We start from the raw sequence: 26,574 nt of genomic DNA, 5'->3' as shown, positions 1-26,574 counted from the left end.
AGGGGCTGCTCTGTCGGAGGGGCTGCACTGTCGGAGGGGCTGCTCTGTCAGAGGGGCTGCTCTGTCAGAGGGGCTGCTCTGTCGGAGGGGCTGCACTGTCGGAGGGGCTGCTCTGTCGGAGGGGCTGCTCTGTCAGAGGGGCTGCTCTGTCGGAGGGGCTGCTCTGTCGGAGGGGCTGCTCTGTCAGAGGGGCTGCTCTGTCAGAGGGGCTGCACTGTCGGAGGGGCTGCTCTGTCGGAGGGGCTGCTCTGTCAGAGGGGTTGCTCTGTCGGAGGGGCTGCTCTGTCGGAGAGGCTGCTCTGTCAGAGGGGCTGCTCTGTCGGAGAGGCTGCTCTGTCAGAGGGGCTGCTCTGTCAGAGGGGCTGCTCTGTCGGAGGGGCTGCTCTGTCGGAGGGGCTGCTCTGTCGGAGAGGCTGCTCTGTCAGAGGGGCTGCTCTGTCGGAGGGGCTGCTCTGTCGGAGGGGCTGCTCTGTCGGAGGGGCTGCTCTGTCAGAGGGGTTGCTCTGTCGGAGGGGCTGCTCTGTCGGAGAGGCTGCTCTGTCAGAGGGGCTGCTCTGTCGGAGAGGCTGCTCTGTCAGAGGGGCTGCTCTGTCAGAGGGGCTGCTCTGTCGGAGGGGCTGCTCTGTCGGAGGGGCTGCTCTGTCGGAGAGGCTGCTCTGTCAGAGGGGCTGCTCTGTCGGAGGGGCTGCTCTGTCGGAGGGGCTGCTCTGTCGGAGGGGCTGCTCTGTCTGAGATGCTGCTCTGTCGGAGGGGCTGCTCTGTCGGAGGGGCTGCTCTGTCGGAGGGGCTGCTCTGTCGGAGGGGCTGCTCTGTCGGAGGGGCTGCTCTGTCTGAGATGCTGCTCTGTCGGAGGGGCTGCTCTGTCGGAGGGGCTGCTCTGTCGGAGGGGCTGCTCTGTCTGAGATGCTGCTCTGTCGGAGGGGCTGCTCTGTCGGAGAGGCTGCTCTGTCGGAGGGGCTGCTCTGTCGGAGGGGCTGCTCTGTCTGAGATGCTGCACTGTCGGATAATGGTTTATGAAGTGATGGTTATAGTGCTTTGGTAATCCAGGGAATGTGAGCCCACCTTTTGTTTGGAATGTAGGCCAAATAGCACCCAATTTGCACACAGCACGATCGCACTGAGATAAATGACCAGTTACTCTGTGCATCGTGGTGTTGGTCAACGGAGAACACTGCTGTTGTTTGAGTAGAGTCAGTGGATGGTTTATGTCTGCCTGGGAGGCCAGACAGGACCTTGGATTGATGTCGAAACCGGAAATTGTGGCAATGCAGCACACCCTCGGTACTGCACCACAGAGTTAGCCCTGATTTTGTGCCGTAGTGGTGTGTGGACCATAGTGCTTGACCCAGGTGTTAGTACTTGAACCAAGACTGACACCACCATAAAAGCAACAAATGAACATGATTGCGAGTGTCCAGCATCATTTTTGTACAGCGCGTGATTTCATCACGAGTGCTGTTTCAAAACAGGCTGTGACCCTGCAGTCAAACCTGACCCCTCAGGGTATCCCCGAACTGGGATGAGATGCATGGAAAAACGGGCCAGATTTATTTGTGTGAAGGCGGGATGTGTCAGCCTTTCGCACAGGTTTCACTGAACGGTTTATTGTAACCTGGGGCCTGGGATTCGGCCAAATGGTTTGGGAGGTTTTACCTGGTTTAATGATGTTCTCAAACTGGAGTTGGAGACTGGTGTCCAGATGTAGGATTTCTTCAAGCACTTCCTAAAACACTGGTAATAGGCATCTCTCACCTGTTCAAAACAAAGACAAACAGGATTTTTAGCTCTTACTGTGTATGAACGAAGGGAAGGGTGGACCCTACCAGACCAGAACAATCTGAATTTCAATGCTACTCAGCGCTGAGATATTAGGTGCATTGGGCCGTGCTAAATTCTCCCTCAGTGTACCCGAACAGGTGCCGGAGGGTGGTGACTAGGGGATTTTCACAGTAACTTCATTGCAGTGTTAATGTAAGCCTACCTGTGGCACTAATAAGTAAACTTTAAAAACTTTAACTTTAACTGCACATTCTATGTTGGGAGGTTCCTTGCCCTCAGCTAATGTGCACACATACAGTCTTCCAGCAGAGGGCACCAGATCAGAGAATGGAAGCCTGTAGAACATTCTTTCCCCTAAAACAGTCAACAAGAGACCAGCCACCATCACTGAGCGATCCCAACACCGACTGGGACCTTCCTGGACTGCAGTTCATTGAGTAAACTCATTGAAACCCTGTGAAGAAACAGCTTTAAAATGAAATTAACGTGGTGACTTTGTCCATTGAATTTTTTGAACGATTTGTCCTTGGACATCTCATGATAGCCTCTTTGATCATGTGGCCTGAAGGACAAAGTCCCACACTGCCATTCCACGGGAAAAGACCCCAGTTATTTGGACTGCATTTTCTGTTCAAACCCTGCACTTTCTCTCCCCTTCGAAGAGAAGGCAAGCTAAGTGAAGGAATAATTAGCACCGTGGTTAGCACTGCTGCTTCACAGCTCCAGGGACCTGGGTTCGATTACCGGCTTGGGTCACTGTCTGCGTGGAGTTTGCACATTCTCCTCGTGTCTGTGTGGGTTTCCTCCGGGTGCTCCGGTTTCCTCCCACAGTCCAAAGATGTGCCGGTTAGGTTGATTGGCCATGTTAAAATTGCCCCTTAGTGTCCTGAGATGCATAGGTTAGAGGGGTTAGCGGGTAAATATGTAGGGATATGGGAGTAGGGCCTGGGTGGTCGGTGCAGACTCGATGGGCCAAATGGCCTCTTTCTGCACTGTAGGGTTTCTTTACTTAATGATTGTGATGATGGGACCGGGGGTAGGAAGAGTAAGATGGAATTTGCATGTGCTCCCTGGGTTTGCATGCGTTTCCTCCGGGTGCTCCGGTTTCCTCCCACAATCCAAAGATGTGTAGGTTAGGTGGATTGGCCATGGCGAATTGCCCCTTAGTATCCAAAAATGTGTGGGTTAGGTGGATTGGCCAATGCACCTAACCAGCACGGCTTTTGGACTGTGGGGGAAAACTGGAACACCCGGAGGAAACCCAGGCAGACACGGGGAGAACGTACAGATTCCGCACAGACAGTGACCCAAGCCGGGAATGGAACCCGGGTCCCTGACACTGTGAGGCAGCCGTGTCCAGGGGGCACTGCCAGGGCGACAGTACCACAGGGCAGTGTCAAGGGGCAGTGGCCAGGATAGGGGGAAGGATGCGTGAGTGGGGTTGCAGTTGAGGGCTGGGGTTGTTCCCTAGTGAATTTTTGTGCTCTGGAGCGGCCTTTAAAATATTGCCCCGAAAAGCAGCTGGCAAGACGGGACCAATCAGAGGACCCCCATCCCTGGATGTTTCTTTTTCGATGATCCTGAAGGATATGGTGGAGAAATCCATTGGTGCCAATGGCTTCGACTTCTCTGGTTACCAGCCCTTGCCGAATTTAGGGAACATCCCACTTCGGGAAAGCCCAGTGAACGCACCCGCGAAGCTCGGAGACTGAGTGAAGCACCCATTAAATAACGGAAGACAAACCTTCTTATAGATCAGGCAGTGCATGATGAAGATGAACATTCCCTGGAAGCTGTTCATTATGGTGAAGATGTACATCATTGGAATGGTCGCTTGCTGGATGTAAAGGGCACCAAAGAGCCACGTACAGCCCAGGATGACTGACTGACCAATGGCCGTGAGTGTAAATACCCTGTGAAAAAAGCAATGACCAGTGAGTCCAGACACAGCGACAGATGAAACAGCACCAGGGGCAGTGTTTAACAGTAATATTTAACACACGACGATCCTTATTACAATGCAAATAATGTTACGGTGGACAATTTATCACCTCATTTATCATAACTGGGTTAAACTGTGAATCCCTCCCTGTTCCCTAAAATACACATCGGAATTAGGAGCAGGAGTCGGCCAATCCAGCCCTTCGAGCCTGCTCCGCCATCCAATCAGATCATGGCTGATCTCTCCCTGGTCTCCAATCCACCTCCCCACCTCTTCCCCATCTCCCTTTAACCCGTTTTGATCAGAAATATATCCATCTCCTTCTTGAACCCATTCAATGATTCAGACTCCCCCGCGCGATGGGGCAGCGAGTTCCACAAATTCACCACCCTCTGCGAGAAGTAGTTCCACCTCATCTCAGTTTTAAATCCACCGCCTCTCGACCTATACCTGTGACCTCTTGTTCGAGGTTCCCCACAAGGGGAAACATTTGATCTACATTTACTGTTATCAATCCCTTTTAGTATTTTATATCCCTCGACCAGATCCCCTCTCATCCTTCTCAACTCCAGCCAGTACAAACCCAAACTGTTTAATCTCTCCTCATACAACAACCCCTTCATCCCCGGAATCAATCTGGTGAACCTCCTCTGACCTGCCTCCACCGCCACCACATCCTTCCTCAAATAAAGAGACCCAAACTGGACACAATACTCCAGATGTGGTCTCACCAACACCCTGTACAATTACAACAACACTCCTCTGCTTTTATACTCCAGTCCCTTTGCAATAAATGCCAACATCCCATTGGCCTTTTTATTACATGCTGCACCTGCATACCGACTCTCTGTGATTCATGGACTCAGACACCCAGATCCCTCTGCCCAGATACATTTTGAATCTACAACGTTACGTGGTAATTTTGTATTGCCAGTAGGTAGCTGTGCTTACACAGAGTGTGGTTACAATATCCTAGCTCCATACTTACTCCTCCACTGAGCGTGAGTTGCTCCTGTGGGTTCATTGCATTTACTTTTCTAAGAAAGCGTACCGTTGCCCTTTCCAAAATGAAAACACACAGCTGTGGAGGAGACTCACTCCACCATAACTGTAGAGGCTGTGGCACAGGCGATTGTCACTGGATGATCAACCCAGAAAATCAGCTCATGTTCTGGGGGACTCGGGTTCAAATCCCACCACAGCAGATGGTGGAATTTGAATTCAATAAAAAATATCTGGAATTAAGAATCTACTGATGACCATTGTTGATTGTCGTAAAAATCCCTTTGGTTCGCTAATGTCCTTTAGGGAAGGAAATCTGCCGTCCTTACCCGGTCTGGCCTACACGTGACTCCAGAGCCACAGCAATGTGGTTGACTCTCAACTGCCCTCCAAGGGCCAACTATGGATAGGCAATAAACGCTGGCCCAGCCAGTGACACTCATGTCCCAGGAATGAATTAAAAAAAGGGCTAGTAATCCAGAAACCTGGGGTAATGCTCTGGGGACCCGGGTTCGAATCCCACCATATGGCAGATGGTGAAATTTGAATTTGATAGTAAAAATATCAGGAATTAAACACCCATCTGATTCATTAATATCCCTTTAGGGAAGGAAATCTGCCGTCCTTACCTGGTCTGGCCTGTGGTTGAACAAAGAACAGTACAGCGCAGGAACAGGCCCTTCGGCCCACCAAGTCTGTGTCGACACAGATGCCTCTCTAATCTAATATTTTCTTGCCTCTACATGGTCCATATCCCTCTATTCCCTGCTTATTCATGTATCTATCCAGATGCCTCCTGAACTTTCCTGTCCTTCTTTCAAACAGTTCGGTGCCTCAGAGGGCAGACCAGGCCTTAGTCAAATGCCTCATCTGAAAGGGTTAAGTTAAGTCAAGCTGGCTGCAAACCATTTACCTCTTTGCGTGTTTTTTCTTGTCAAACATGTTTGATAATTCCACTTTCAGAATCTTTAACGTATTGAAGAGGAAGAAAAGATTAACCTGCAATTGAAATTAAAGAAGGCACGTAAATGTTGGACATCTTAAACTCGCCGCAATGTTCAAATGATCATAGCTCTGTCAGTGATTCCACCTCCCACAGAGCAGCCCAGCCCAGTGCCAGTCCCCTGTATATGCTGCGTTACCTCAGCTTAGCTGGGAGGTGATAGCCTCTTCAATTGGGTCCTCGCATCCCTGTTTAAGGGAGGAATACATCAGCTAGGACTCCCCGATCACTATCCCTATCCCCTTCCCAGAAGGGAATGTGCACGGGTGTTGAATAAGGATAAGATTGGGGTTGGGTACACAATTGAACAGAGCTCTTGTGGTGCAGTGGGGTTAGCGCCCCTGCCTCTGAGCCAGAAGCTCTGGGTTCGAGTCCCACCTCAAGACTTGGTGGCCAAAGAAGGTGCGTTTGTAACGCGGCCAAACAGGTTGAGTGGCAACCTGCAAAAATCCTTCCAAACGTGTCAATGGCTGGCGGTGAGAGTGGGAGAGACTCCTAGTCAGCCACGCTTGATGTGGAGTGGCGCCCCCTCAAGTTATAAACCCCCTGGTGACAGATAGCGACCTGTTCCGGGAATTACCAGCTATGGAGACAGACGAAAGTCTGTCTAAGTGCACCACTGGGTGAAGGATTAGAATTGGAAATTGGAATGTAATTGAACAATTTGTCTACACTCAATAGCTTGATTTGATTTATTATTGAGATACAGTGAAAGTTACTGTTTCTTGCGCGCTATATGGACAAAGCACACTGTTCAAAGAGTACATAGGGGAGAAGGAAAGGAGAGAGTGCAGCTAGGCTACCCAAGGCCGCAAGAAAGCCCAGTCCATCACACAAACCAGCCTCCCATCCATTGACTCTGTCTACACTTCCCACTGCCTCAGCAAAGCAGCAGCATAATCAAGGACCCCACACACCCCGGACATTCTCTCTTCCACCTTCTTCCATCGGGAAAAAGATACAAAGTCTGAGGTCACCTACCAACCGACTCAAGAACAGCTTCTTCCCTGCTGCTGTCAGACTTTTGAATGAACCTACCATATATTAAGTTGATCTTTCTCTCCACCCTCGCAATGACTGTAACACTACATTCTGCACCCTCTCCTTTCCTTCTCTATGAACGGTATGCTTTGTCTGTATAGCGCGCAAGAAACAATACTTTTCACTGTATACTAATACAGATGACAATAATAAATCAAATCAAATCAAATCAGAAGTGGCCACAAGATTGAAATGGGGCGTGTTCACTAACCATGACCCCGTGAATAAGATTAAATACATTTAATACACGCTGAATATTTCATAACGAGTTCTCGAAAATTCTTAATCATTTATATATTAATAGAGCTATCAACTTCAAATGGTAAAATCAAAAGAAATATTCGCCGGAATTTTACGGCCCGCCACGGGAATCGGAACGGGCAAGGGGCGGACAATGGAAATGTCCGTTGACCTCAGGCAGGATTTCCCAGTCTCGCTCGAGCAAGGCCCTAAAATCTCACCCATTGATTCTTTGGGCACAGAGGGAGCGCTCGGCTCTCACAGTCAGTGTTGTGAGCAATCAGCACACACCTCACTTGCCCTCGCTTTACGTGCGAATCGCTTCAGTCACACCGGTAGGAAAAGAACTACCTGGATGGAAATCAGCAGAATGTGGCAACCCCGCGCCTGGGGCAACGGTCAACAAAATGAATTGTGGGAGCCGCACTCCGAAGCCAGATGTGCCACCCCCCCTGCCCACCCCCGGCCCCCCCCCCCCCCCCCCCACCCACTCCCCCACCCCTGCCCGCCCCCCCACCTCCCGCATCCCCAGGCCTACAGGTTGCCCACCACTGCTGTAGGTCAGTAGCCAGTCAGGCACAGTTCTTCAGGAATTGGGAGCCCATCAATTCTCTCTTTAAATGGTCTTTCGTTGAGCGCAGACAGTGAGAGTCCGAATGCCATTTAACCAAAGGGGCATCACAGTCCAGAGGTGTCCTTCACCGACTAGTCTGGCAAACGTTGTACCAACTCTACATTAACTTTGCTTGCAAAGCTCATTGGACAGTGACAGGATGTGAGGCATTAACCATGTAAGACCCGGAATTGTTGTCTGACAGACGGCCGACTGAAATTGAGAGCATTACCGTTCTGGCTGAAATTGCCTCCAATCTTATGAGTAAGCTTGGCTCAACAGAGGCTCAGAGTCAGGCTGCTCCAAGCTCTTAACCCTCGACCAGAACCTATAAATGTGAAGGCAACGGCTTGTGGTATTATCACTGGAGTATTAATCCAGAAACTCAGCGAATGTTCTGGGGACCTGGGTTCGAATCCCGCCACGGCAGATGGTGGAATTTGAATTCAATAAAAAATATCTGGAATTAAGAATCTACTGGATGACCATGAAATCATTGTTGGAAAAACCCATCTGGTTCACTAATGTCCTTTAGAGAAGGAAATCTGCCGTCCTTACCCGGTCTGGCCTACATGTGACTCCAGAGCCACAGCAATGTGGTTGACTCTTAACTGCCTTCTGAAATGGCCAAGTGAGCCACTCAGTTCAAGGGCAACTAGGGATGGGCAACAAATGTTGGTCAACTTGTAACGTCCAGGTTCTACAAAAAAAACCCATCCCGCCCTCCACCTACCCAATCCCACCTCCCAGCTCCCTCCATCCTTTCTCCTCCTACCTCCCACCCTTCATATTATAGCTGGTTCCAAGGTACAAAACGGAACTTGAAGCAATCAATTAATTGATCAATTCTTTGGCCGTACTTACAATGATGATCACCAGAGCAGGTACATAAAAGCTGAGGACAAAGTAATTCTTCGTGTCAAGCCAACACCTGGGATTAAAAGTTAGAAAAAGATTTAAACCACCATGTTGTTGGGGATGCATCGGCCCCTTCAATGTTAGATCACATCACAACAATAGACACGCTGTTAACAGACCCTGTGAATCTTGCTGAGATCTGCCTGATCAGTTCCACTGGCTCCCTGAGTTCCAGTGGAGTGAATCCAAGAATTTTCCAATCCTTCACTACCATCCCATTCAGGGCGGCACGGTGGCATAGTGGTTAGCCTCTGCTCCAGGGACCCGGGTTCGATTCCCGGCTTGGGCCGCTGTCTGTTTGGAGTTCGCACATTCTCTCCGTGTCTGCTTGGGTTTCCTCCCACACTCCAAAGATGTGCAGGTTAGGTGGATTAGCCATGCTAAATCGCCCCTCAGTCTCCAAAGATGTGCAGGTTAGGTAGATTGGCCATGCTAAATTGCTCCTTAGTGTCCAAAGATGTGTAGGTTAGGTGGATTAGCCATGTTAAATTGCTCCTTAGTGTCCAAAGGTGTGCAGGTTAGGTGGATTGGCCATGCTAAATGTCTGGGGTTACAGGGATAGGATGGGGAGAGGGCCTGGATAAGATATTCCGTAGGAGAATCAGTGCAGACTTGATGGGCTGAATGGCCTGTTCTGCACTGTAGGGATTCTATGATTCCATGCTTTGGGATATCTTCTTCAGCCACAGGGCACTTGACAGGGTAAATGCTGAGAGGTTGTTTCCCCTTGTGGGAGAGTCTAGGAGCAGAGGGCACAATCTCAGAGTGAGGGGGTCACCCACTGAAGACACAGATGAGGAGGAATTTCTTCCCTCAGTGGGTGGTGAATCTGTGGAATTCTTTCCCGCAGAGGGCTGTAGAGGCTGGATCATTCAGTATGTTCAAGGCTGAGACAGACAGATTTTTAATCAGTAAGGGAATCGAGGGTTATGGGGATAAGGAGGGAAAGTGGAGTTGAGGATTATCACATCAGATCAGTCATGATCTCATCGAATGGCGGAGCAGATGCAATGGGCCGAATGGCCTACGTCTGCTCCAGTGTCTTATGGTCTTAGACCCACATATCCGAGCTTGCATTCCCTACTCCTCTGATGAAGAATTGTTGCTCAACCCTGCTTTCTTAGAAGAAAATAATTTCGTTCATGGGATGTGGGCATCGCTGGCAAGGCCAGCATTTGATGCCCATCCCTAATTGCCTTCAATGGCTTGTAGGCCAGTTAAGAGACAACCACAGCTCCAGTGGGTACTGGGTGACACGTCAGTCATAGAATCCCTACAGTGCAGAAGGAGGCCATTCAGCCCATCGAGTCTGCACCGACCACAATCCCACCCAGGCCCCATCCCCATAACCCCACATATTTACCCTGTTAATTCCCCTGACACTAAGGTTAATTTTTGCACGGCCAATGCACCTAACTCGCACATCCGTTGGACTGTGGGAGGAAACCGGAGCACCCGGAGGAAACCCACGCAGACACGGGGAGAACGTGCAGAATCCGCACAGTCACCCAAGGCTGGAATTCAACCCGGGTCCCTGGCTGCTGTGAGGCAGCAGTGCTAACCACTGTGCCTCCCTTAAAGATTTGCTGCCTCTGGGCTGAGGGTGTGGAGAGTGGGTGATGTGAGCAACCTCTGCTGGCAGCAAAAGCTTACTGCACCTGGTATGCCCAGGAAGTCTCCCATCCAACAACTATCCAGGTCTTGAGTCTGCTTAGCTGCAGAGATGAGGCATTATTCAGACTAGTAGGTGCAGACCTGGTAGGACCTAGTTGGGTTTTTAATGACAATCAACCTTGGTCTTCCCGAGACTGGGGCATGGGATTTCTGCCTGTTCCCACCGGTTAGATCTTCCAGTCCAGAAAAAAAGCAAAAGGAGAAAAGAAAGGAAACCAGCAAAACCACGTTATAATCCAACTTGTGTCCCAAGTCAGACGTACCGTTGATAAGCAGACAGTTAAAGATGTGAACTCACTGTTTTTCATTTCCATATCCTTCATAATCCATTGCTGCTGAAATGGCCACCACGAGAGCCGGAAATCCATAGCCAATCCAGTAAATTAACCTCTCCAAAGGAACCCTGGGGGCAAAGACCACCTGTACCATCAGATAAAGCTGGATGCCTTCTAGAAACATCCAGGAGAAAACGGCCAGGAAGGAGTAGTGGAGAATGGCAGCGATAACCCTACAGAGAACCTAAACAGAACAGTTAAGAGGGTTAGTTCCGTGCCCCCAGCAACTGCAAGGCAGAATTTCACAAAGGAAAGATTTGACTTCAGATAGAGTACAAACACGTCCACAGGATGTCCCAAAGCACTTCACAGCCAATGAGGGACTTCATACAAGACTTCATAGAATCCCTACAGTGCAGAAGGTTTGATCCATCGAGTCTGCACCGACTCTCTGACAGATTGTCTCACCCAGACCCTCCCCTCTGCCCTATCCTTATAAACCCACACATTTAGTATGGCTAATCCATCTAACTCCAAATCTTGCGACACTAAGGGGCAATTTAGCATGGCCAATCCACCTAACCTGCACATCTTTGGACAGTAAGAGGTAATTAGCATGGCCAATCCACCTAACCAACACATCTTTGGATACTAAGGGGCAATTTAGCATGGCCAATCCACCTAACCTGCACCTCTTTGGACACTAAGAGGCAATTTAGCATGGCCAATACACCTAACCACACATCTTTGGATACTAAGGGGCAATTTAGCATGGCCAATCCACCTAACCTGCACCTCTTTGGACACTAAGAGGCAATTTAGCATGGCCAATACACCTAACCACACATCTTTGGACACTAAGGGGCAATTTAGCATGGCCAATCCACCTAAACTACACATCTTTGGAGTGCGGAAGGAAACCCACACAGACACGGGCAGATTGTGCAAACTCCACACGTTATAGTGTTCAAGTCTCCCCTGAGTGCTGCGATTATTAAAGGCATTAATATGTCCGTGTGAAATATGTTTGCTGTTTTTGGTTGTAGGTGGTGGGATTCTCTTGGCCTGCTGATTGTGCACCCCCTGCTGGGGGTTTCCCGGCGGTGTGGGATGGCTTCGATGGGAATTCCCATTGACAGTGACGGGGCTGGAAGATCCCATCGCCAGTGTAGAGGACACCACCTCCTGCCGTCGGGAAACACTGAGGGGGGGCCGGATAACTCCACCCCCCGCTTTCAATTGGAGTCTCAATCATTAAGTGTACAAATGAATTGTTTAAGATTGGACAGAGTGGAAAGGCAGCGAGATCAGGGATGGGCTGGAGGAGGGAGGGGGGGTGGGGGGTGGGGGGCGGGGGAGGGATAGATTACAGGCCTCATTGTAACCGCCCTGTCTAAAGCATTCAAAATCCGAAAATGTTGTTTGCAACGTCAGGGGCCGAATTTTCCTGCTCTTCCTGCCAGCGGGGTCTTCCAGTCTTGCCAATGGCCAGACACCACGATGGTCCCCCAGCGGTGCGGCTGAAGAACAAAGGCCGTGGACATCAGCGGGACTGGAAGATCCCACTGCGACAAATGACAAACTGCCTGCGTTGCTGGAAAACATGTTGCGCGGGAGTTGGGGGGGGGGGAGGGAACAGGTGCGGGGAGTGGAAAACTTCCACCCAAGGAGTTGAAGTGGTTAATCACCTCCTGCCACTTTGTTAGACATTCCTGTTTCAGGGCAATTATTAACCTATTTGTAAAATAAATGCGTTACCAATTAGCACTTAAAGGGACATTATCCAAACATGTTAGTGAGTAATATGCAGAGGCCCAGGGGGTCAAATCTTTTTTAAAAAGTGTTCCCATAAAGGTTATGGCGTTTGATAGTGAATCATTAATCCAGGAAGTGAACATGAGTTCGGTTCAAGTTGGAGTCTGGCCAAGCTCCAGACATTCTTTCAAGCTTCAATAATCAAATTTTATATTTTTCCAGTCAGTGAAAATGCTTCAAGTGCCCTTGAGTTTATTCAGGAAGGCACAGAGCACGCAAGCAAAGAGGTGATGGCAAACCTTTATAAAAGCGGGTTAGAATCATAGAATCCCTACAGTGCAGAAGGAGGCCATTCAGCCCATTGAGCCTGCACCGACCACAATCCCAACCAGACCCTATTCCCGCAAACCCATATATTGACCCTGATAATCCCCCTCACACTATGGGACAATTTAGCATGGCCAATCCACCTAACCTACACATCTTTCAGATTGTGGGAGGAAACCGGAGCACCCGGAGGAAACCCACGCAGACACGAGGAGAATGTGCAAACTCCACACAGACAGTGACCCGAGCCAAAAATTGAACCCGGGTCCCTGGCATTGTGGGGCAGCAGTGCCACCGTGCCGTCCTGGGTTAGAGCTAGCACCGTCTCCAATGCTGGGTGTAGACACTGGAAGAAGCATGACGAAGCTTGAAGGGGGTACAGAAAAGCGTAGGATCGTCAACGGCTATTCAATCCTCGAGATTCAGTGGCGTAGTGGTATTGTCACTGGATTAGTAGTAGACACAGGGTAATGCTCTGGGGACCCGGGTTCAAATTCGCCTCCTCTCCCCCCACCAGAGCGGGACAGCCAAGTCATGCAAAATGCTGTAGACATCGGTGGGACTGGAAGATCCAGCCGGCAACCAATTGCAAGTCATCCCTGCTTCTGGGAAACACACTGTTGGGGGCTGGGTGGTTGAAATCTCAGCCTACATCCTCCAAAGGGCTGACACAGGCACAAGAGGCTGAAAGGCCTCTTTGTCTTTAACTCCATGGCACTTCAGCACCTGTGGAGAAAGCACAGCTGATAGGAACGTAGGAAGCACGGTAGCACAGTGGTTAGCACTGCTGCCTCACAGCGCCAGGGACCCGGGTTCGATTCCCAGCTTGGGTCACTATCTGTGTTGAGTCTGCACGTTCTCCCCGTGTCTGCGTGGGTTTCCTCCGGGTGCTCCAGTTTCCTCCCACAGTCCAAAGATGTGCGGGTTAGGTGAATTGGCCATGCTAAATTGTCCCTTAGTGCCCAAAGATGTGCAGGTTAGATGGATTAGCCATGCTAAATTGCCCCTCAGTGTCCAAAGATGTGCAGGTTAGGTGGATTGGCCATGCTAAATTGCCCCTTAGTGTCCAAAGATGTGCTGGTTAGGTGGATTGGCCATGCGAAATTGCCCCTTAGTGTCCAAAGATGTGCAGGTTAGTGTGACTGGCCATGCTAAATTGCCCTTTAGTGTCCAAAGATATGTAGGTTAGGTAGATTGACCACGCTAAATTGCCCCCTTGGGTCCAGAGATTAGGTTCGGTGGATTGGCCATGCTAAATTGCCCCTTAGTGCCCAAAGATGTGTAGGTTAGGGGGATTAGTGGGCAAATATGGAGGGTTTTGGGGATAAGACCTGGGTAAGGTGCTCGGTTGGAGAGTTGGCGCTGACTCGATGGGCCGAATGTCCTCATTCTGCACAATTGAAACAATACCGTTTGTGATGTTACTTCCCGTCCCACTCCCCGGGGTGTGGTGTGCTAATGTAGGTACATTCTTTGCCCCACCGTATGGCATTTGAGTTGAACTTCACAAAACACGCATGAGCAACATTAAGTCGTAGCTCGGCCTATCGGAGTGATGTGCGGAATGATTAGTATTTCCTACCTCATTCTCTGTACGTGAAATTCCGACCAGGAAGACGAGATCAGCGATGAGCAAACTCAGGCACAGGTTAATGTGGATGGTACGCCTTAAATCTTTCACAGACTGGCAAGTGATAAAGGTGCCAATCGCCAACAGCAGACACAACAGCGAGATGCTTAATCCAACGTACGTGATAATGTTAATTTCAAACACATCTGGAAGATCCTATCAACGCAACACAGGAAGGTCAGTCAACAGGGTTATTTCATGACTCTATTTCCCTCTGTAGTTAAGGGGGGACAGTGAGTGTAACGGTGACAGACAGGAAGCAAAGGTCAACGACTATACCAGGAAGTCCGGATTGAACAAACATTGTGTCTGACACAGAGTGTGGCATCCCTCTGAGATGTGTCACTGCCACAGTTGCACTGTGGCCAACACGTTCAGGGAAGATAGTGCTATCGTCATTGGATTAGTAATCTAGAGACCTCCCCAGGTAATTGCTTTGGGGACCTGGGTTCAAATCCCACAGTTGGTGAATTCAATAAAAAAATCTGAAATTAAAGATCTAATGAGGACCAGTGCCATTTTCTGTAAAAAAAAACCTATCCCATTGAATCCCTACAGTGCAGGAGGCCATTCGGTCCATCGCGTCTGCACTGACCACAATCCCACCCAGGCCCTGTCCTCATAACCCCATGCATTTACCCTAGCTAGTCCTAAGTACTAAGGGGTAATTTAGCACGGCCAATCCACCTAACCCTCACGTCTTTCAGACTGTGGGGGCAACCGGGAGCACCCGGAGGAAACCCACGCAGACACGGGGAGAACGTGCAAACTCCACACAGACAGTGACCCAAGCCGGGAATCGAACCCGGGTCCCCTGGCGCTGTGAGGCAGCAGCGCTAACCACCGTGCCACCGTGCCGCCCCCACCTGTTTCGCTAATGTCCCTTTAGGGAAGGAAATCTGCCATCCTTACCTGGGCTGGCCTACATGTGACTCCAGTGGTTGCCTCTAGGTGATTAGAGGTGGGTAATAAATGCTGGCCCAGCCAGCGACGCCCACATCCCCTGAATGAATACACGTCCGCTCTCTAAGGTATGGCGTGCGACTATAATTACATTCTTTGCACCATCGTATGGCATTTGAATTAACCACTAAAAGATGTGAATAACTAACATAACAATGCTGTTACCAGACTCATTGAAAGGCCCGGAATAATATTCGACAGACATGAGTTCAAATCCCACCATGGGTGTTGGAGGGGTTCAAAATCAATTGACTGATCTGGAATAAAATGCTGGCACTAACAGTCATTAACTAACATTTTGTCGGAAAACGCTGGTTTTACTCATGTCTTCAGCCCGGGAAATCTGCCGTCCTTACCCAGTCTGGCCTACATGTGACTCCAGACCCACACTGATGCCACTGACTCTTAATTGATCCCTACAAACCTCTCATTTCTGGGTGGCAGTGCCGGGTGCTGGAGGGCAACAAATGCCAGCCTTGCTCACGTTGCAAGAGGAAAGAAAAGATTTAAATGGGAGCCTTTCCTCCCTATCTCCGAGACTCCTGCCTCATGACAACCTTCCATTTATTGATACTGTCGATGCATTCCGCATTTGACATTTGTCTCCCTCTGCGTTTCCTCCTGTTTTTTTCCCAACCTGGCCTACTCCTCACAGCTGCCCAGCCTCTCCATGCCTTCTTTATAAGACCATAAGATATAGGAGCAGAATTAGGCCATTCGGCCCATCGAGTCTGCTCCGCCATTCAATCATGGCTGATAAGTTTTTCAACCCCATTCTCCTGCCTTTCCCCTGTAACCTTTGATCCCCTTACCAATCAAGAACCTATCTATCTCTGTCTTAAAGACACTCAATGACCCGGCCTTCACGGCCTTCTGCGGCAATGAATTCCACACATTCACCACTCTCTGGCTGAAGAAATTCCTCCTCATCTCGGTTCTAAAGGGTCGTCCCTTTACTCTGAGGCTGCGCGCTCGGATCCAAGTCTCTCCGACTAATGGAAACATCTTCCCCACGTCCACTCTATCCAGGTCCAAAATTGCCCACAATATTCCAAATATGTTCTGAGCAGAGCCTTATAAAGCCTCAGCAGTACATCCCTGCTTTTGTATTCTCGTCCTCTCAAACATTGCATTTCCCTTCCTATCAACTCAACCTGCAAGTTAACCTTAAGAGAATCCTGAACTAAGACTTCCCAAGTCCTTTTGCGCTCCCGATTTCTGACCTCTCTCCCCATTTAGAAAGTAGCCTATAGCCCACCCTTACAACCCGGCCACCTTGGGCAAGCCAGGACCCTTTGGTTTTATGCGGTGAATTACCCCGAACATTCGTACCTTCAAAGCCATCAGCACGGCAAAGCTGGAGAGGTGGAGTGATCTGCAAACCGTATGTGTTTGGTTCGAGCTCACCAACTCACAACCTTTGGGAGACCAGAATTTCCCTTTGGCCGTCCGATTCCAATAAGCACAGAATTTATTAGACACATCTTTAGTCACCTGTAATAAAGACAAGTTAAAGTTTATTTATTAGTCACAAGTGAGGCTTAGATTAACACTACAACGAAGATATTGTGAAAATCCCCTAGTCGCCACACTCCGGTGCCTGTTCGGGTACACTGAGGGAGAATTTAGCATGGCCAACACACCCTAACCAGCACGTCTTCCAGACTGTGGGAGGAAACCGGAGCACCCGGAGGAAACCCACGCAGACACGGGGAGAATGTGCAAACTACACACAGACAGTGATCCAAGCCGGGAATCGAACCCGGGTCCCTGGTGCTGTGAGGCAGCAGTGCTAACCCACTGTGCCACCGTGCCACGCTGGCAAGGGAATCTCTCAGGAAAAAAGGATTTTATTGTTCACCATCCCTTCAGTTCCCTTGATCCGATGTTCACCATGTTTGTATTTATGGTCCATTATGGTGTGGACATTCCCCGGTCACAGAGTTATAGAATTATAGAGCAATACAGTGCAGAAACAGACCCTTCAGCCCAACCGGTCCATGCCCACCATTCTGTGGTTATTTTTCTCTTCCTCTCACTCCCCATGCCCCCAGCCACATCTAAAGGCACCATATTCAACTGAAAACGTCCCCTCGGCAGGAGGCTGTCAAACAACAGCCATTCACGATGGGCGACACGGTGGCACAGTGGTTGGCACCACTGCCTCACAGCGCCAGGGACCCGGGTTTGATTCTGGCCTAGGGTACCTGCCTGCACGGAGTTTGCACGTTCTCCCCTGTTTCTGCGTGGGTTTCCTCCTGGTGTTCTGGTTTCCTCCCACACTCCAAAGATGCGCAGGTTAAGTGGATTGGCCATGCTAAATTGCCCCTTAGTGTCCAAAGATGTGCAGATTAGGTGGATTGGCCATGTTAAATTGCCCCTTAGTGTCCAAAGATGTGCAGGTTAGGTGGATTGGCCATGCTAAATTGCCCCTTAGTGTCCCACGATGTGTAGGTTAGCGAGGTAAATATGTAGGGTTACAGGGATAGGGCCTGGGCGAGATGCTGCATCAGAGAGTCGGTACAGACTCAATGGGCTGAATGGCCTCCTTCTCCAGTGTAGGGATTCTATGATTCTATGATATAATGGGCACATTGGCACAAAGTTATTTTCCCACCACACCTGGCTGATGGTAAGTGATTCAGACTCTTCGGAAGGTTGGTAGACAGGGTTGGGTTTTTCCCTCTCGACACTGAGTGAATGCGCAAGCGTTGGCGTGGGGTGAGGGGGAAGACACAAAACGTTAGTGGGTGGTGGAGCCACTAACCAGTCGTACCCGTTGTACATCGTTTTCCCCGGATTGGGAAAAGTGGCGGGCTGTGTCCAGGTATGTAGGTAGAGTGATGTAAAGTTCACTATTTAAGCACCTGTTCGAAATACAATTTTCCCAAAGGTTGCTATTTACGTCAGGGTGTTTAGATTCCAGAAGAATGTTGGAAATCCCACCAGGTGAGTCAGTTTGTGAAGCTTGTTGGGGAATTGGGAATATTCTGATAGGTAGTATCTTACCAACATCACCTGACCTAATTAGATGCTGTCTGATAAGTTAAATATATTAATATTGCAGTCATCTATCCTTAAAAAGTAAGATGCATCAAATTGGTTAGCGATGTGGAAAGGTTCAGATGCATTAAAATACTTTATCCAGTGGTTAAAGTCTTCTAATGCATCTGAACCTTTCCACATCGCTAACCAATTTGATACATCTTACTTTATCCAGTGGATAAAGTCCTGTTCTGCATTCAACAGTATGGACAATCAAATATTAAAATGTTTGGGGTGTCATTTAGTTTGATGTTCAAATTGATTTAATATCCTGAGGTTTTGAAACACTTTTCCAATACCCACTATGCACAGAAGGAATGAGTTTCACTGGAAAGTCTTTTAAATGCTCATGAAATAAAAGAGATCAACCATTCGAACATCCGCCTCCACTAAAAATACCCCTTTTGAAAATCTCATTAAATCAAACACAGCCATTCATACCCCCATTTGAAAAATCTTGCACCCACTTAACAGCTCTAAACTTGACCAAATAAACAAACAGGCATCGAAAAAAAAAAACAATTTAAGAAAAGACAAAACTTATTACAAAGCTGGCAGTGCCATTCACAGCTGTATTCTGTGATTCCTCGGAGCAACTTTGCATGATGCCAGTGTTCAATGAACATCGTGACATGGTGTCTCACAAACCTTGGTATGGAGAAAGGTGAAGGTGATGGCATGGGTGTGAAAGGATTTTTTCTTGCTGTTTATCACGGCCGTCAATACTGCTGAATTCAGCACCATCCTCGGCAGTTTGGTTTTGGTGCTTTCCTCTTCCATTTGGGTATTATTGCCCAAAATGTTGGTCATGTTCTTATGAACAATTAAGGCGAGAGTAGGAACCCGTCTACCTGTTCCAAGAAATAAAATCGAGAAAGAGAGAGCAAAGTTCCATTACAATCGTGACATGAACCAAGTTTCATTTTCAACATCTCGATCATTAACCTTTGCTTCCAAATAAATTTGGACGGCATGGTGGCACTGCTGCCTCACATCTCCAGAGACCTGGGTTCGATTCCCGGCCTTGGGTCACTGTCTGTGCGGAGTCTGCACGTTCTCCCCGTGTCGGCGGGGGTTTCCTCCAGGTGCTCCGGTTTCCTCCCACAGTCCGAAAGACGTGCTGGTTAGGGTGCATTGGCCATGCCAAATTCCCCCTCAGTGTGCCCGAACAGGCGCCAGAGTGTGGCGATTGGGGGATTTTCACAGCAACTTCATTGCAGTGTTAATGCAAGCTTAATTGTGACACTGATAAAGAAACATTTTTTAAAAACCAAGATGGCGGGTGGTGGACTTCCAATTGGAGTCGTGTGCGCCCCCGCCCGCCTGCCCAATTTGGGGCCTTTGGAGGCCATGTCATGCCTGAAAAGTGTTCACTGTGTGGCACAACACTTCTGGCCTAATTCTAGATGGCTTGAGTTTGGTGGATTGCAGCTCCCTGTTACTCTATCACAGTTAGACACTGCAGTTATTAATGACAACTTACCAGCTGCCATGCCAGAAAACACGATTGGATCAACTTCCATGGAGTTCCCCAGTGCCGACACTCTTAAAGAATCTCTCGGACTTACTTGACGCCTCAATACAATTTCTAAAAAAATAAATCAAGAGAAGGTTATTAATTTCTGGCTCCTATTTTCTTACTTAAAGACAACATTCACATCCATGTCTCTCCCCCGCCATCAGTGTGATAAAATGGTTTAATTCTATTCTATCTACGCAATGGCCTCGTGGCATTATCACTAGACTATTCATCCAGAAACTCAGCTCATGTTCTGGGGACCCGGGTTCGAATCCCGCCACGGCAGATGGTGGAATTTGAATTCAATAAAAAAAAATCTGGAATTAAGAATCTACTGATGACCATGAAACCATTGTCAGGAAAACCCATCTGGTTCACTAATGTCCCTTCAGGGAAGGAAATCTGCCGTCCTTACCCGGTCTGGCCTACATGTGACCCCCAGAGCCACAGCAATGTGGTTGACCCTCAACTGCTCTTGGGCAACTAGGGATGGGCAATAAATGCTGGCCCAGCCAGCGATGCCCATGTCCCATGAATGATTATAAAAAAGCTCTCTTCATATGGTAGGCCTTCCTCCCTGTGTGTGCTAAAAGGGAATACTCAATAAAAGTATAAGTTAATGGAATCATACTGATGTTCCTTGACCATAGCTTCCTCACTCTTAAGGTTGAACCTTGCCAAAGTAGCACTGGTCTTGACGATGGGCACGAAAGCCGAGGACAATCCATCCTCAGCCCTTCTGATGCAGCCCCAGTGGGGTTGGCCAACAAGCCTCCATCATGGCGCCGCTCCAGGAGCGGTGGCCACTGCTGGAACTGCACCCAGCTGAGAGATTCATTGATGGATGCCGGCCTTGGGTTCAGGTAAGTGATGAAAGCAAATCACTGTGGATGCTGTCCATTTTTTTGGTGGCAACAAGCCCGCACCAGGGAACAGCGCAAGGCTGATAATCATACAGAAATCAGCATTTCCATCCATTTATCCAGACTTGATCAGGTTTCTGCCCCCACTGGTGGAGGTCCATATCAGTGGGGATCAAGAATGGAACCCATCAATGGGGATCAGACATGATGGCCTTGCTGGTGGGACCAGGGGCCATTAAGGCCCCCCGGGTGGTTGGGGTCAGAGGGTGTGCCCCTTCGGTGTGCCCCTGGCACTCTGGCACTGCCCACTGGGCACCCTGGCACTGCCAGCCTGGCTCACTGAGAGTGGTCACTGGACACCCTGACACCACCCAGTGGGCACCGGGCAGTGCCAAGGGGGTGGGGTCTGAGGGGGACGGGTGGGGTGGGAGGAGGAAGGACAGCAGGGAATGGGGGAACTCTGTTTTTGGGGAGATGGGGGGTGGGGGCTGCTGGCGAGGCCGGGCATTGGGAAACTGAAGCCGGCAATCGGGAGGCCAGCCACCGGGAGGGGAGGGAGGTGGTCAGGGTTGGCAATCAGGAGGCCGCTAATGGGGTGGAAAGGGGAGGGACCCAATTTAAAAAGCACGAGGGCAATTACCAGAGTCAGACATTGACTTTCGTTCCTCTCTTTGTTTCAGAGGAACTTCGACCAGAGACATCAGAACACTCTCTGCATTATCCAGGAACCGTGAGGCCTTGCTTTCCCGTTCTGACATGCGGCGGATCATCGACATGTTCCTGTACAAGGCCTCCATTTGACAGGCACTCATGCACTGTAAGCATCAAGATCGAGAAAAGAAACGGCCGTTATCAACATAAATATTGGCAATGTTGTATTTTAAACCATTGACAAAGAACGAAATATCACCCCTTAGCCCCTTCACCGATAGAGTTCCCATTTTCTTATCAGTGTTTAACAATTCATCCACAAAAAGATGTGTAATTCAGGAGATCAGGTTTTCACTTGTCTTCACTGCTGCATCGACACAATCACAGAATCCCTACACAACAGAAGAGGCCATTTGGCCCATCGGGTCTGCACCGACTCTCTGACAGAGCATCTTACCCAGACCCTCCTCTCTGCCCTATCCCCATAACCCCACACATTTATCCCGCAAATCCCCCGAACAGCACATTTTCGGACAATTAAGCATGGCCAATCCACCTAACCTGCACATCTTTGGACACTAAGGGGCAATTTAGCATGGCCAATCCATGTAACCTGCACATCTTTGGATACTAAGGGGCAATTTAGCATGGCCAATCCACCTAACTACACATCTTTGGACACTAAGGGGCAATTTAGCATAGCCAATCCACCTAACCTACACATCTTTGGACATAAGGGGCAATTTAGCATGGCCAATCCACCTAACCTTCACAGCTTTGGACACTAAGGGGCAATTTACCATGGTCAATCCAGTTAACCGACACATCTTTGGACACTAAAGGGCAATTTAGCATGGCCAATCCAGTTAACCGACACATCTTTGGACACTAAGGGGCAATTTGGCATGACCAATCCACCCAACCTGCACATCTTTGGACACTAAGGGACAATTTAGCATGGCCAATCCACCTAACCTGCACATCTTTGGACACTAAGGGGCATTTTGGCATGACCAATCCACCTAACCTGCACATCTTTGGACACTAAAGGGCAATTTATCATGGCCTATCCACCTAACGCACACATCTTTGGATTCATAGTTGCTATTCCACACCGCTGTTCCTGGGATCTTGCTATGTCGGCTGCCTGTGCCACAGTACTTCAAAAGTACTTCAATGGCTGGTAAAACGCTGTGGGCTTGAGATCACGAAAAGGTGCTATATAAATGCGAGCACCTTTCCTTGCGTTTCTCTGCATCTTCCACACTTACCATCAGAGCGGACACTGTCGAGTTGGAATTGCCAGCCGACTTGTTGTTGAAATAACAATTGTATTCGCATTCTGGGAAAAGGAAGGCACATGATTAGCATCATAAGGTTCATTCCTGAACTGGCCATAGCTCATATATCCCCCGTGGTGCGTTTTCTGTAAAGACACACTTCGTTCCGGACGGCCAGTGGCCTTCGACTCCCTCCCGCAAGGCTTTCAGGTTGGTCGTCTACAACTAACTCAGGATTTGCAAACTATCATTTAGATTTTTATTTTTACCGCTTATAGCCCAGTCCGGGACAGAGAGAGTACCTGGTTAACAACGTCAAGCTGGGAAACTTCCTTTTGAATCATTCATGGGCTATGGGCGTCGCTGGCTGGGCCAACATTTATTGCCCATCCCTAGTCACCCGAGGACAGTTGAGAGTCAACCACATTGCTGTGGTTCTGGAGTCTCACGTAGGCCAGACCGGGTAAGGACGGCAGATTTCCAACCCTAAAGGGCATCAGTGAACCAGTTGGGTTTTTCTGACAATCGACAGTGGTTTCAGGGTCATCAGTAGATTCTTAATTCCAGATATTTTTTATTGAATTCAAATTCCACCATCTTTTAAGAGAGAGATAGGTAGGTTCTTGATTGGTGAGGGGATCAAGGGTAATGGGGAAACAGTGGGAGAATGGGGTTGAGAAACTTACCAGCCATGATTGAATGGCGGAACAGACTCAACAGGTCGAATGGGCTAATTCTGCCCCAATATCTTATGGTCTTATGATCTGCCGTGGTGGGATTCGAACCCGGGTCCCCAGAACATTAGCTAAGTATCTGGATTAATAGTCCAGCGACAATACCACGGGGCCATCGCCTCTTGAAAAGGAGATCATCATAGAATCATAGAATCCCTACAGTGCAGAAGGAGGCCATTCGGCCCATCTAGTCTGCACTGACCACAATCCCACCCAGGATCTATTCCCTGTAACCCCACCTACTTACCCTGCTAATCCCCCTAAGGAGCAATGTAGCACGGCCAATTAACCTAACCCGCACATCTTTGGACTGTGGGAGGAAACCGGAACATCCGGAGGAAACCCACGCAGACACGGGGAGAACGTGCAAATGACCATTTAGAAAGATGTGGATTAATCCGGGATAGTCAGCACGGATTTGTGAAGGGCAAGTCATGCCTCACAAATTTGATTGAATTTTTTGAGGAGGTAACTAAGTGTGTTGATGAAGGTAGGGCAGTTGATGTCATATACATGGATTTTAGTAAGGCGTTTGATAAGGTCTCCCATGGTCGGCTTATGATGAAAGTGAGGAGGTGTGGGATAGAGGGAAAGTTGGCCGATAGGTAACTGGCTGTCTGATCGAAGACAGAGGGTGGTGGTGGATGGAAAATTTTCGGATTGGAGGCAGGTTGCTAGCGGAGTGCCACAGGGATCAGTACTTGGTCCTCTGCTCTTTGTGATTTTTATTAATGACTTAGAGGAGGGGGCTGAAGGGTGGATCAGTAAATTTGCTGATGACACCAAGATTGGTGGAGTAGTGGATGAGGTGGAGGGCTGTTGTAGGCTGCAAAGAGACATAGATAGGATGCAAAGCTGGGCTGAAAAATGGCAAATGGAGTTTAACCCTGATAAATGTGAGGTGATTCATTTTGGTAGGACTAATTTAAATGTGGATTACAGGGTGAAAGGTAGGGTTCTGAAGACTGTGGAGGAACAGAGAGATCTTGGGGTCCATATCCACAGATCTCTAAAGGTTGCCACTCAAGTGGATAGAGCTGTGAAGAAGGCCTATAGTGTGTTAGCTTTTATTAACAGGGGGTTGGAGTTTAAGAGCCGTGGGGTTATGCTGCAACTGTACAGGACCTTGGTGAGACCGCATTTGGAATATTGCGTGCAGTTCTGGTCACCTCACTATAAGAAGGATGTGGAAGCGCTGGAAAGAGTGCAGAGGAGATTTACCAGGATGCTGCCTGGTTTGGAGGGTAGGTCATATGAGGAAAGGTTGAGGGAGCTAGGCCTGTTCTCTCTGGAGCGGAGGAAGCTGAGGGGAGACTTAATAGAGATTTATAAAATGATGAAGGGGATAGATAGAGTGAACGTTCAAAGAATATTTCCTCGGGTGGATGAAGCTATTACAAGGGGGCATAACTATAGGGTTCGTGGTGGGAGATATAGGAAGGATATCAGAGGTAGGTTCTTTACGCAGAGAGTGGTTGGGGTGTGGAATGGACTGCCTGCAGTGATAGTGGAGTCAGACACTTTAGGAACATTTAAGCGGTTATTGGATAGGCACATGGAGCACACCAGGATGATAGGGAGTGGGATAGCTTGATCTTGGTTTCAGATAAAGCTCGGCACAACATCGTGGGCCGAAGGGCCTGTACTGTGCTGTACTGTTCTATGTTCTATGTTCCACTCAGACAGTAACCCGAGGCCGGAATCGAACCCGGGTGTCCCTGGCGCAGTGAGGCAGCAGTGCCAACCACTGTGCCACCATGCTGCCCCAATATATAGATATTGACATATAATAAACTCCTGTCTGAAGGATAACCACAGTTTAACTCTGTTCTGAAAGAGCTTACAAAAAAAATTTAATTCACTGTGTATCTGAGGTGTTTTAGAGTCCAAAAAACGCAATACGCAGGTGAGAAAACAGAAGTTGTTTGGTGCAGTGCTTTGGGGAGCTAAATGGTCAACGAAGGATTTGAAATGGGGTGGAGGTAGGGCGGGGGGGTGGGGGGGGAATGTTATTGAAGGTGAATATGATCTCACCTGAGCATTTGGTGCTTCCAACATTCCCACTTGCAGTGTTGAATATACAGCAATAACTTCCAATTGTGTTCACACACGTTGCCCCAGTGCCACATCTGGGTGTCTTTGCCTGGCACTCGTCCACATCTGTAAAGAAATGATAAAACTATGATGGCCAGAGTTCTCCCACTTTGCTGGGATTCTCCAGTCCCGCTGCAGTGTTTCAGCGCCAAATTCTCCAGCTGGAATTTGACAAAAAGAATCCCAAGAGCCAAACGAGCGTGCAAACGGGAGAGAACCACGCCCATTTTTCAGGCAAGCTCCCACTCGCAACTGTACGGCACTGGGTTAAAAGGAAAGAGCCAGGTAGTGATTCTTGCCAGGAGGGGAGGGGCGGAGCCTAATTTCACCAGCGAAGCTGGCTGCTGAGCACTGGGGGCGCCATTGTGCAGGCGCCCTGATCTCATACCTGTCCCCGCCACGGTCATCGGGACCCGTCACTAATCGCATCCTGTGCTGCTCTCCCCACTCCCCCCGGACATCACCCATCGCTTCCCCCCCACCCCAATCACCACCGCTGTCAATCAACCCACCCGATCTCTGCCCCCTCCACTTAACAACCCCTCCTCCCTGGGCAGACTTCCTCTCTTCCCTCCGCCCCCTCCAGAGCTCCCCCTGCTGCCTCCCCCCTGTCAGGGCTCCACCCCTGAGGCTGTGTCCTCCAACTAATGTAAACATCTTTTCTACGTCCACTCTATCTCAGCATTCTTGAGCGTTGTTGGAGCTACACTCGTCCAGGCGAGCGGAAATTGTTCCATCACATTTTGTAGATGGTGGGACAGGCTTTGGGGAGTCAGGAGGTGAGTTACATACCACAGGATTCCAAGCCTCTGACCTGCTCTTGTAGTCACAGCACTTACACGTCTAGTCCAATTCAGTTTCTGGTCAATGGTGGACTCCAAAATTGTGGGGAAGAGGAAGCAATGATGCTGTTGCATATTCGGGGAAGTGGTTAGATTGCCCCTGCTTAGCGGTGGCCTGGTTCTTTCTGTAGTACCGGTGTGACTTGCCACTTATCCGCCCTAGCCTGGATACTGTCCAGGGTCTCCTAACTAGCGGGCATGGATTATTTCACAAAGCTGCCAGCTGAATGAAAAGGGTGATCTGTAGTGTGGTTGGCATTGTGTGGAAACTCTGGGACAATATTGACATCGTGGAAGTGTAGTCACTGGAAGAAGAGGACCTTACCTCTACAATATGGACGCCCAGTTGTACAGTTCTTCAAACATAAACGAAACCCTGGTTCG

The 26,574-nt window shown here is 49.2% G+C and overlaps 1 protein-coding gene across 3 annotated transcripts in view; it reads right to left on the bottom strand.

Moving 5' to 3' along the window:
* LOC144507670 (adhesion G protein-coupled receptor E3-like) overlaps positions 1 to 26,574 on the bottom strand; it is a 67,940-nt gene that overhangs the window by 2,298 nt on the left and 39,068 nt on the right. For all 3 annotated transcript variants that reach the window (XM_078234829.1, XM_078234830.1, XM_078234831.1), the window contains exons 3-15: positions 26,516 to 26,574; positions 25,289 to 25,414; positions 22,512 to 22,582; positions 21,230 to 21,404; positions 19,691 to 19,795; positions 18,856 to 19,058; positions 16,495 to 16,656; positions 14,152 to 14,355; positions 10,511 to 10,731; positions 8,485 to 8,551; positions 5,637 to 5,722; positions 3,524 to 3,692; positions 1,654 to 1,752 (exon numbers count right to left, since the gene is read on the bottom strand). The exon at positions 26,516 to 26,574 is cut by the window's right edge and continues 76 nt beyond it. In XM_078234829.1, the coding sequence (XP_078090955.1) occupies positions 1,654 to 1,752; positions 3,524 to 3,692; positions 5,637 to 5,722; positions 8,485 to 8,551; positions 10,511 to 10,731; positions 14,152 to 14,355; positions 16,495 to 16,656; positions 18,856 to 19,058; positions 19,691 to 19,795; positions 21,230 to 21,404; positions 22,512 to 22,582; positions 25,289 to 25,414; positions 26,516 to 26,574 (1,747 nt within the window). The remainder of the gene's footprint in view (positions 1 to 1,653; positions 1,753 to 3,523; positions 3,693 to 5,636; positions 5,723 to 8,484; positions 8,552 to 10,510; positions 10,732 to 14,151; positions 14,356 to 16,494; positions 16,657 to 18,855; positions 19,059 to 19,690; positions 19,796 to 21,229; positions 21,405 to 22,511; positions 22,583 to 25,288; positions 25,415 to 26,515) is intronic.

The sequence above is a fragment of the Mustelus asterias genome, chromosome 19 (assembly GCF_964213995.1).
Source record: "Mustelus asterias chromosome 19, sMusAst1.hap1.1, whole genome shotgun sequence".
Classification (NCBI taxonomy): Eukaryota; Metazoa; Chordata; class Chondrichthyes; order Carcharhiniformes; family Triakidae; genus Mustelus; species Mustelus asterias.
This window is presented reverse-complemented; position numbering and strand designations above follow the sequence as displayed.